We start from the raw sequence: 12074 nt of genomic DNA, 5'->3' as shown, positions 1-12074 counted from the left end.
GAAGACACTTTTGATTAATAAAAGCCACCCTTATTCTTTCTTCCATACTGTTCATTGAATACCCCAAATTCCCTTGTTTCTGACACACAGATATGAATGAAATCACTCTCAGAAGGAGCAGAAATTTCATAGGCTTAGCCTTTCCCTATCTCAGCCAATTACATTGCTGTTGTCGTGGTTTCAGTTATCAAAACACTGCTCTGGGTGTCTGGGCTGTAGATCTAGACAGTTTTTAAAGTACATACCACTAAAAGTACTGAGAGAAGCTTCTGGAAATTTGAAGTTAGAGCCTTTTAGTGTTTTCTGGGTCTGACTTTGTCCCTGATGTACTGATGTGTGGAGATGGCCAAATTTTGCCTATATTGAGTGGATTAAGAGTTTTTCACCTCTGTGATAGTTACACCTAAATTATATACAACAGAACAAGTTTTTCCTGCTTAAGATTAACCTTTAGGAATTGAAAGTCTCAGTTTTCAAGTCTATCTTGATACAAATCAGCCAGGCCATTTTGTCCTTTGACATTATTTCCAAAGGATGAGATAATATAAGCACATAGTTTTAAATTTTGTAAAAGCTTATACTGGAGTACCTTTTCTAACTAGAAAGTTGTGCAGACTTAAAAAAATGCAAGGTTAGAGCAACTAACTGCACACCCCATTAATTAGGCTCCAATTATCAAATCACAGTCCGGAGGAAAAATCAGTAGAAAATCAGCTCTCTCTATGTCAGTCCCCAGCACAGAGTGACTTTTGTGTAATATCTTGTATAGGCCTCACTGTAGCCTCCGTGCCATGCTCTTAAACGTAGCAAACAAATAGGTCATTTTGTGGCCGTTCTATAATTAATATTTGCTGCTACTTTGCAGTTTTGGGGTTTTGGGTAAAACAGGTATAGAAATAAAGCAAAAAACAGTTTTTTTTTTTACATCAACATTATAAAAACAAAAATAGAATAGAGTAGGTCCAGAGAATAGCTCTACTTTTAAAGCTAAAAGATTCATTTCTGGATCCTCCTCAGGGTCTTCAAAAATCCCTAAAATATAAAAGAGAAGAAAATCCAAACTTTTAAAAAGTGATGTGTATTTCCCTAGCAGAACTATTGGATATTAAAAATGAATCATATGTACTGTTAACTAATGTAGATTTGGAAAGGAAATAAATGAGATTATATTTACTGTTGATTGTGGATTGAGCACTGATTACTGGAAAATATGTGGTAGTGTCAGTTCTTCTTTTATTGAGTTTTTGCGAGTATGCGGATACCTTTGTCAGGACTGATAATTTCAAATGCCAGGGAGCAGAGGATAAGACAGGAATGGTGCAGCTTATTGTTTAACCAACTATATCCTTTGCCTATTTTGTGAAGGGCCAAATAAAATACACTGCCAGGCAAAGGTAGTGTATTTTACACTGTTTGCCACCCGTTTTAGCTCGTTGGAAGTCACTTGAAGTACTTACCTTGTGGGCACCAGGCTACTATGGAAACCTTGGAGTTTATGCTGAGATTCATAGAAATGTTTTCCTATGTATGTCCTTATTGGTGTATTGGAATGTAGGTCCTTTATAATAATGCAAGCATGCTTTGCTTATTTGAGGACCACCTATAGAATATAGTTTTCAGGAAAAAGAAAAGAAAAAGGCCATCCAGAAGCTGCTACAGAAGTTACCAAATTCATGCATGTATATCTTGACTGGATAGGCCTCATGTTTCTTTATAGTAATTTCCATTTTATGGATGTTCATATAATTTTAGCAATTCTAAGTGACCTTAGAGACCATGTATTTGAGTCTCCTGCATCATACAGATGGTTAGAGAGTCCTACTACGGTCACACTGGTGGGTCCTCCTTAATTCTGACATAGGCAATTAAAATGATAAGTAGCTCCTTCAATAAAGATGCATCAGTTATCTAGAAATTGGATAGGCAACCCAAAGGGACAGATAATGAATGTTTCAGACTCCATAGCTATGAATAGTATTTTTCTCATATTCTTTTAAATACATATATGCATATATATGTGTTTTATTTATATGTACAAATATATGTATAAACTTACTCACTGGTGGCCCGTAGTCTAAAGTTTGGTGACTCCTGACCAAGAGCATGGTTGTCTAGTAAACCTTTCCGTAGTGACTTCTGAGCACTTGAAGTGTGACTAGTATAATTCAGAAGAAAATCTTTAATTATCTAATTTTAATTAAATTTAAAAGTCCCATATGACTAGTGGTTGCCACTGCAGATAGTACAGATCTAGAAAATTCCACGTGGGATGAATAAAACCTTACCACACTTTATATTTTTTAGATTGGCTTCATTTATACTTCGTTTTTAACCATCTATTAATGACATATTTTCAGCTTGTGCTTTTTGTTTTTCCTTCTCCAGTTTATTCTGTTTCCATAATAAAATCTACTGGAAAGATTTTTCAGAACAGCTTCCTGTGCTGACCAAACTTTTTCTCATTTCAGTGAGGCTGAATTGGAGGAGGTATTGACTTTTTATACCCAAAAAAACAAGTCTGCAAGTGTCTTCCTGGGGACCCACACTAAAACTTCTAAGAACAGCAGCAGTTATTCAGATAGTGGGGCAAAAGGTGGTAAGTGTGCTGGTTGTTGAATGAAAAATGAGAATAGGTGAAAAAGTGGAGGTGCAGGGGAGCGGAGAGAATGATGGGCTGGCTGAGCATCCAGGGGTGAAACTGCAGCACGGGGCTGGAGCGGGAGATGGGCTGCAGCACTTCCTGTCCTCAGAGCAGAAGACGGGCATGGTCTCGGTTTTTTGTTTCTTTCATGATAATTAATAGCAGAGAGCTTTTCAGGAAATGCTAATAATAGCTAACATTTAGTGAATACTTATCTTACAATCTGTTGGACATGGTCTTATTTTTTACTTCCTAAAACCACATGGAGTAGGTCTTGTTTTTAATCTTCTTGATGCATAAGAAAATGAACTAAAAGAACCAAGTAAAACTTCACCACAGAGACAGGACTTAGACCCCTGTCTGCCTGACTCCAAGTTTGTGCCCTCCGTGTCCACTCTTTGTCTCTCCTAAGGCTTGTTTCTCATTCTTGTCAAGTGAGACCCTCAACATCACTGGCATTTGGGGTGGGAGAATTTTTTGTTGTGTGGGGCTGTTCTCTACCTGGTGAGATGTCTGATGTCATTGGTCCCAACTCCAAATGCCATTAGCTTTCCCTCAGGCGTTGATAACTCAGAATTTTCCCACATGCTTCTAAAAGTTCTCCCTGCTGAGGTACTCTGTGATTTGGGATTTTAAAATCAAACGTGGACCAACTCTCTTGCTCACATCATCATGATCACATCATCATGATCACAACATGCAGTTTCATTCTGTGATAAACAATGCTCTGTGCTTTAAAGGTAAGATTCTTTTAAACCTAGGTGGCATATGAACACAAACATACTAATTTTGGTAGTGTTTTAAGTACCAGATGCAAATTGGACACTTCCTCCCTGCTCTTATGGCTGTCATAATCTGGTGTGGAAGAAGCCAGAAAAGTTGGTCATGTTCGACGTGGAATGAACCTGGGAATGGTAATACCAGCTACAAGTTCAAGGCCAGCATGGGCAATTCAGCCCATGTCTGTCTCAAAAAATAAAAAGGACTGGGGATGTAGCTCAGTGGTAGAGCACCTATGAGTTCAACCATCATACCACCACCCCTCCCAAAAAAATTGTGAAATGAATTTTCCCAAAGAAACAATGTTAGTGAGTTTTTCCTTTTGATTGGTTGGTTGTTTACTCATGGTAGGCAAGCCCTTTACTACTGAATAACACCTTCAGCCCTGTGTTTTAAAAGCTGATTCGTTCATAAGCTAATCCAGAAAAGCCTCTTTAACTCAGGGCATAATTGAATTATGGTATCACTAGCAGCCCTTCTGAGCACAGCCTCTTTGAGCTTTCCCAGTTTCATATTCATCTGTTGATTCATTCCTTGTGTACATTTTTACTGAGCAAGTGTCATGTGTTAGGCACTTTGGCAGTTGCCAGCAGTATAATGACCAGAGCCATCACAGTCCTTGACTTTATAAAAGTTTATTATCTGGTGAATGGAGGCCAGTGACAAGCTACCAGAAAGTTGATGAGAGCTCTGAAAAGCTCCTGTAACGACGGTGTTGTGGAAGGAAGGCCAAGGAATGCTCATAATAAGGTCCCCTGAGGGGGTGGGGCCCACGTGGGCACTGACCCCTCCCCTGGCAGTAATGGGGCAGCCCTCACAGCGTGGCCTGGCAACACCCACGTGTACAGATGGGTCGTTTGAGATTCTAAGGTTAATTTATTAATGACTATGTTTACAAAGACCGTGTATACCTGTCTGTACCTGAGGAACCGGAGGAAGGCCTCAGTCAAGAAAATGACATTTGAGCCCGGTGCCGTGGTCCATGCCTGTAATCCTAATGACACGGGAGGCTGAGGCAGGAGGATCACAAGTTCAAAGTCAGCTTCAGCAAAGGTGATACTATTTTGTATATAGGGCTGAGAATGTGGCTCAGTGACCCAGTGCTCCTGAGTTCAATTCCCAGTATCCAAAAGAAAGAAAATAACATTTGATAGTGTGGCATCCAGACTCATTGCAAACAAGAATAGTGACAGAATTACCATCACTGGTGGTATTAGAGAGGACTGAATTCATAATTCTTTATCTTTTCACTCTGAAAGTTTGTTTGTTTGTATATTTTTGTGGTAGTGAGATTGAATCCAGGGCCTTTGTACATGCTAGGCAAGCAATGTACCACTGAGTCACATCCTCAGCCTTTTCTAAATTTTATTTTGAGACAGGGTCTCACTAAGTTGCCCAGACTGGTGTGAAACTTGCAATCCTCCTGCCTTTGCCTCCAGAGAAACTGGAATTACAGGGATGTGCCATGTCCCAGCTTAAATCTTTGTATGAGCTTCACTCTCTTTTTTATAATATCTTTATTTATTTTTATGTGGTGCTGAGAATCGAACCCAGTGCCTCACACGTGGGAGGCAGGCGCTCTATCACTGAGCTACAGCCCCAGCCCCTGAACTTCACGAATCTTGTCAAAAATTTTGAATATTTCCCCAAGTATATTATTAGCTCTGTTCTGTTCAAAATTCTGTTGTAGAGAAAAACTAATTTGTTCCAGTGGTAACATGAGTGATTTTGGTAGTCAGTATACTGATCAACCTATCTTAAATAAAATTGAGGCATTGACCTTAAAATATAGAGTCATTGTATTCTCTTGGTAGTATGCCAGCACATAATGAGGCTATTCTTTGTGTTTCATGGTAGCTGCCCCACTCCATACATACTGTGATCTCTTGGCTTCTTTGGCAATACCAACCAAATTGGTCTCTTATATCCCTAATCTAAATTCCTGACAGAGGCATCTGACTGCCCTTACTTATTTTCTTTTCCGGGCATGTCCTACTTGTTGGCAGCCCATGGATGGCTGCTCTGGGTTTAAGTATCTTTCCCTGGTTCAGTGAGGCAGAACTGGGGTTGGCAGTATCTGGGGATCATTGCATTCGTTACCCACTCAGCAGCACTCGGGGAGTCCATCTTTGGAAAAGTGTGGCTTGATGTACAGTGTCTAACAGTATGGATCAGTACTTGGGTTACATTTTTGGAAACAAAATTTTGTTATAATGGATTAGTAAGAGAGCCTAAGTTCAGTATTTTTTTCTATTTCTTCTTTCAGATCACCCTGAGACAATACAAGAAGTGAAAATAAAGCAACCCAAACAGCAACAGGCAACAGAAATTCACTCTGATAAATTATCTCGTGAGTGATTTCAAACCTATATAGATTTGCTCTGATAAATTTCTAAAAGAAAGAGTCTTCAAATATTAAATGCTTCTAAAGCATGAGAATATCCCCTTAGAAGTCCTTTCCTTTGTTCTTCCTTTTCCCCTAGAATTTTTCTCTCAAATACACTTAACCTATTTTCCTTCCCAGGAATTTTTTTCATTTTCTTTAGAATTCTAAGTACTTTGTTTTCTCCTAGAAGGATGAAAAGGGAGAGGAATTAGCCATTGCTTGTAGGAGCTTTGTCCTGCTGTCCTAATGTTTGTAAAACATGCCTGCTCTGCTTTGTGGAGGTATTCCCAACTCTAGTTTTTAGGAAGGACCAAAAATAAACTAAAATGTCTCTTGCTAGGTTGTCTCTGGTAGGCAAAATCCATTAATGTCTGTATTTTTCATGGTTTCTGTTTCATGCTAAGATTATTCTGATGTTTTAAAAATGTTTATGTTTTATAGAGATGATATGTTCATTTTTTCCTAAAATGATCTGTTTTGTTTTTGTTTTTAATAGGATTTACCACTTCAGCAGAAAAAGAGGCTAAATTAGTCTATACCAATTGTACCTCTACTTCTTTCTCTGGTCCTGCTGCTACTCTTCTGCAGAAAATTCCCAACACCCATCTGTCATCTATTATGACAACCTCTGCCCTCTCGCCAGGGCCTGGCCACCATTCTGCTTTATCTCACATTCCTCAAGCCATCCCCACCATGCCTCATCAGCCAGCAATTTTACTGAACCCAGTCCCTGACAATGCTTCTTCCTCCATACATCCTGGGACACAGAACATACCAAGCCCCGCTGGCCTGCCACGCTGTCGATCAGGCAGTTACACCATTGGCCCCTTTTCCTCTTTCCAAAGCGCTGCACACATCTATAGCCAGAAACTGTCTCGTCCCTCCTCAGCAAAGGCAGGTGAGTGAGAAAATGAAAGGCAGCCTACAATGCCAGCTCCCCAGCCCCAACGGAGAAAGAATGCCGTCTCTTCCCTTTGCCTTTTCTTGAAAGGTAAAGGGACACACGCTAAATTGTTGTGCTGTGACTAAAGAAAAGTCTTGCATTTTGTCCACTAGCATTCAATCACTGATAGAAAAATGAAACAGGACTTCTTTTAGGAATTGCCGAAAAAGAGATAAGTCAAGTCTAGTCCAGAAGTTTCCCACACAGATAATCTTAGACCTGTGAATGTGCTATATGCATTTTTTTTTTTTTGATTCAGGTAGTTATTCCTGACATCAGACAAATTAACCCTTTTTTTTCAATGCATTTAAAGTCAGGAATGAACCAAATAAATACCCTCTTTTAAGAATTCTTTGGTTTGTAGCGTCAATGAAGTAGACCCAGCATATCAGTCAAGTTTCCCCCTCCTATTTTTTTTTTTTAATCAAACCCAGGACCTCATGCATACCAGGAAACACTACCACTGAGCTACATCCCCAGCCCCCTCATTTTTAAATAACTTTATTGAGATACAATTCACATTTACAAAATTTGCCCTTTTGAAAAAGTGTACAACTCAGTGGTTTTTTATCATATTCACAGAGTAGTGCAACGACACCATTTTCTAATTTTCGAGCATTTTCATCATCCCTAGAAGAAACTTCTTACCTATTAGCAGTCACTATCTACTTCCTCCTTCTGCCAGCCCCTAGCAGCCACTCATCTACTTTCTGTTTCTACAGATTTATCTATTCTGGACAATTCAGATAAGTGGAATCATGCTATAGGTAGTCTTTGTCATTGGTTTCTTTTCACCTGTCATGCTTTCAAACTTCCTCTGTGTTATAGTATATATTGCGCTTCATTCCTTTTTATAGCTGAATAATATTCCATTGTATGGATATACTACATTTTGCTTATCCATTTGTCAATTGATGTGCATTTGATTTTCTCTTTTTTTCCCACTTTTTGGCCATTATGAGTAACAGTTGTGTATACATTTTTATGCGGATATATGTTTTTATAATCTTGGTTATATAGCTAGAATGGAATTGGTGAGTCATATATTAACTTTATGGTTCCTCTTTCTGAAGAACTAACGAACTCTTTTTCAGTGTCTGTACCATTTTACTACTCCCAATGTATGAGGAGTTCTAAGTCAAGTTTCCCCCTCTCTATATCTTTGCTGACATTTAATGTCTTTTTAATTTCACCCATCTCTTTGTATGTGTGTTGGGGGGCAGGGTTATGATTTCCATTTCCCTCGTTGCTGATGTTTTAAGTATCTTTTCATATGCTTTTTGGCTATTTGCAAATCTTCTTGGGAGAAATGTCTTTGCCCATTTTTAAGTTGAGATGTGCATTCTTTTGTTGAGTCATAAGTGTTCTTTATGTATTCTGTATACAAGTCCTTTATCAGGTAAATGATTTAGAAATATTATTTAACCCAATCTGTTAGTTGTCTTTTTGCTTTGTTGAAGTTTGGAGGAAGTCAAATATTTTGCTTTGTTTTGTTTTGTTACCTTTCAGTTGTGTTTTTGTTGTCATATCTGAAAAGGTATCTTCTAACCCAAGGTCACAAAGATTTCTTTGTATTTTTTTTTCTAAGAGTTTTATAGGTTAGACTCATACATTTAGAGCTTTTATCCATCTTTAGTTAATTTTTATGTATGGTTTGACATATGGGGATTCAGCTTCGTTCTTTCACATGTGCACATGCAGTTGTTTTAGCACCATTTGTTGAAAAGAGTATTGATTGTTTCTCCCATTGGATTTTCTTGGCACTCTCATCAAAAAAATCAAATGAAGATTTATTTTGGAGTCTCAATTTCTGTCTATGCCAGCAGCACATTTTCTTACTGTAGCATTACAGGATGTTTTAAAATCACCAACAGTGATTCCTCTAGTTTTATTCAACATTGTTAAAGTGTTTTAATCTGTTCTGAATTTCTTGCATTTTCTTATAAATTAGAGAATTAGCTTGTCAAATTCTGCCAAAAAAGACTAATAGGATTTTGATAAAGATGACATTGAATCTGTAGATCAGTTTGGGGAGTATCTTAACATTGGTCAAGTTTTTAAACACTTTAGTAATAAACGTGTTAAAGTAAATTTTATAGCTAAGCCTTGTTTTATAAATAACTAATCCATATTTGTTAATCAATACCTGATTTAAAATGAATAGGATATTGTAATATGGAGCTTGAATCATAAACTTGAGTAAGTTACAAATAATGATATATACATGTGTGTGGTCTTTGCTCATTTCAGGTGATTGTTGTTCTTCTGATTTTTGTTTTCTAAAATCATTAATAATAGTAATCAATAATGTTCTTATTTGAACTTTTTCCCCCCTGTGAGAAATTCAGTAAGATTAGTGACTCCAGTTCTCTGTGTCATTATAGAAAACTTTAAAATCTTTCTTTTCCATTTTTTCCAAGAGTGAATAGGGAACAGAGGAAGATTAATATTATTTCCTCATGTCTGTTGTGACTTCATATTTGACCCATGGATTATTTTAAAGCATATGGTTTAATCTTTAGGTAGTTGGAATTCTTTGCATTTTATAATTGGCTTTCAGCATATTTTTGCTATTGTCAGAGAATGTATTTTGAATAGTTAAAGAATAATAGACAACATGTAAATAGAAATATACATTAAATAACAATAGCCTGTAAATGATTGAAGATAAATTTTTCTGTAGTAATTGAATAGTTTAGGAAGGGGGGAATAAGATATTATTTAAAAGTTAAATATATAGTGTCAAAATTCAATGGTTACCACTAAAAAAGAATGAAACTATGTAAATCTTAAACCTATGGGGAGAAAGAAAATTAATTGAAGGAAAAAAACTACCCCTGGGAGTATATAAGCAAGAAATATAGGAAAAACAAGAGAAATGCTATTTAAACCTTGATAACTGAGCCCAAATACATCAGAATCAAATGAACAAGTGGGTGGGATGTAACCTGTTAGAAGACTGTCAGCTTTAAGTTTTGAGCAAGATCAAAACTAAAAAAGTCAATAGTTTTCAAAATTAGTAGCCACAGAGTATTAGAAAACATTTTTTTTCATTATGATAAAATATATATAACATAAAATTCACCATTTTAACTGTCTTTAAAAGTTTTTCCAACCAAGCATGGTGACATTCACCTGTAATTTCAGCAGCTTAGGAGGCTGAGGCAGAAAGATTCCAAATTCAAGGCCAGCCTCAGCAACTTAACAAGACCTTGTCTCAAAACAAAAAGGCTGAGATGTGGCACAGTGGTAAAGTGCCCCTGGATTCAATCCCCAGTACTGCAAACCAAAGTCTTTCAGTGGCATTAAATACATCACATCACCACCAATAACAACAATATAAAAATGTTTTTTAAAAACATTATTTAAAGTCTGGGAATGTAGTTCAGTGATAGAATGTTTACCTGGCATGTACAAGATCCTGGGCAAAATTAAATAATAGCAACAAAAAAACATTATTTATAGTAGCAAAAACAAAAGCAAACAAACAAACAAAAAACACTATCTAGGGAATATTTTAGAAAAGACTTTTAGTGGTTGGGTTTTGGTTTTTTTTTTCCCTCCCCCCCGTCATTTTGGCAGTACCAGGGATTGGGCCCAAGGCCTCCATGCTAGGCAAACAAACATTCTACTACTGAGCCACATCCTCAGCCCTTTTTAAATTTTTTGTTCAAGATAGGATCCCACCAACTTTCCCAGGATGATCCTGAATTTATGATCCTCCTGCCCCAGCCTCCCTGGTAGCTGAGATTTCAGGTGTGCACCACCATGCTCCACTCTAGAAAAGACTTTTAAAAGAAATTTTGTGGACTGGGGTTGTGGCTTAGTGGTAGAGTGCTTGCCTGGCACATGTGAGGCACTTGGTTCAATTCCCAGCACCACATAAATAAAATAAAGGTATTGTGTCCATCTACAACTAAAAAATATTTTTTAAAAAGAAAGAAAATTTGTAAGACTTTGTTGAATGACATCAGAGAAAATTAAATAAGTGGATAAAATATACCATGTAGGGCCGGGGATGTGGCTCAAGTGGTAGCGCGCTCGCCTGGCATGCGTGCGGCCCGGGTTCGATCCTCAGCACCACGTACAAACAAAGATGTTGTGTCCGCCGAAAACTAAAAAAATTAAAATTCTCTCTCTCTCTCTCTCTCTCTCTCTTAAAAAAAATATACCATGTACATACATAGGAAGACTCAATACCAGTTGATCTTTGAATTTAATACAATTCTAAACAAAATCTCAAGCTTATGGTTGAACTTGATAAGCCTATTCTAAAATGATAATAGAAAGGCAGGAAGACCAAGAATAGTGAGAACTCCTTGAAGAAGATAATTGAGGTAGAGGAATACTGTATCAAGATCTAATATAAAGATATAATGTTTAAGACTGTGGTATTGACAAAAGAATAGACGGGATGACCGATGGAACAGATGGAAAGTTAGGAAATATCACAAAGATAAATGGAACTTTGATCTATGATAGACATGCACTGTAGATCCGTGGAAAAGGAGGGATTACTCAATAAATGAAGGTGGGTAAAGTGAAATTGGATCCCTGCCTCATAACATGTATGCATGCATGCATGCAAAATTTAAAACTTCTAGAATAAAATAAAAGAGACCATCTTTAAGATCTGTGGTGTGGAGCAATAGTAGAAACAATAAGTCAGTAAGAAAAAGACAACTCAGTGAAAAACTGGTAACGGCTCTCAGAAAAGAAGAAGCATGCTCAACATCATTACGAATCAGAAAATGTAAATGAAGACTACAGTGACATTTATATCTTCTTAGAGAAGAAAGAATTAAAGATGTTTGACAAAACTGAGTGTTGAAGAGTATGTGAATCAGCAGGAATTACTTTGTGTTGAAGGGAATCTAAAAAATACCATTCTAGTGTCATAACGTGAATTTGAAAACTCACCTATACTGTGACTTCATAGTCCCACTGTAGGCCTGGCCACAAGAGAATCTCTTGTGCATGTACACCAGAAGGTGTACATAGAGTTTGTTTGGCTGCATGGTTATAACAGCTCACGGTGACAAGAAATCCTGGGTAGTGGAATAGAAATGTAAGTTGTGTGTATTTGCAAAATGAGATACCAGACAGCAGATAAAATATCAGTTTCAGCTCCACCCCAGTACCACAAAATTGAAATGAATGGATGGATGAATGAAATGAACAAATGAATAAATGGACAGGAGGAAAAATAGGGTGTTCCTACTTTTCTGGGTTTTTAATTTTTTCAATGAAATATATTTTATAATCAATCAAGCATGAACCTTGATTTTTATATTATTTTATTTTTGCCAGAATTTCAGTGCTCA

General features: G+C 37.1%; 1 protein-coding gene across 17 annotated transcripts in view; it reads left to right on the top strand.

The window, feature by feature from the left end:
* Positions 1-12074, top strand: part of Ttll5 (tubulin tyrosine ligase like 5) — a 258831-nt gene that overhangs the window by 109547 nt on the left and 137210 nt on the right. For 14 of the 17 annotated variants that reach the window (XM_076849830.2, XM_076849829.2, XM_076849826.2 and 11 more), the window contains 3 exons: positions 2469-2596; positions 5688-5771; positions 6304-6705. In XM_076849830.2, coding sequence (XP_076705945.2) covers positions 2469-2596; positions 5688-5771; positions 6304-6705 — 614 coding nt within the window. The remainder of the gene's footprint in view (positions 1-2468; positions 2597-5687; positions 5772-6303; positions 6706-12074) is intronic. The other 3 variants (XM_076849836.2, XM_076849835.2, XM_076849837.2) reach the window with 2 other exon arrangements.

This window comes from Callospermophilus lateralis, chromosome 3 (genome assembly GCF_048772815.1).
Source record: "Callospermophilus lateralis isolate mCalLat2 chromosome 3, mCalLat2.hap1, whole genome shotgun sequence".
Lineage (NCBI taxonomy): Eukaryota > Metazoa > Chordata > Mammalia > Rodentia > Sciuridae > Callospermophilus > Callospermophilus lateralis.
The sequence above is the reverse complement of the archived record's forward strand: the minus strand, read 5'-3'. Positions and strand labels throughout refer to the sequence as shown.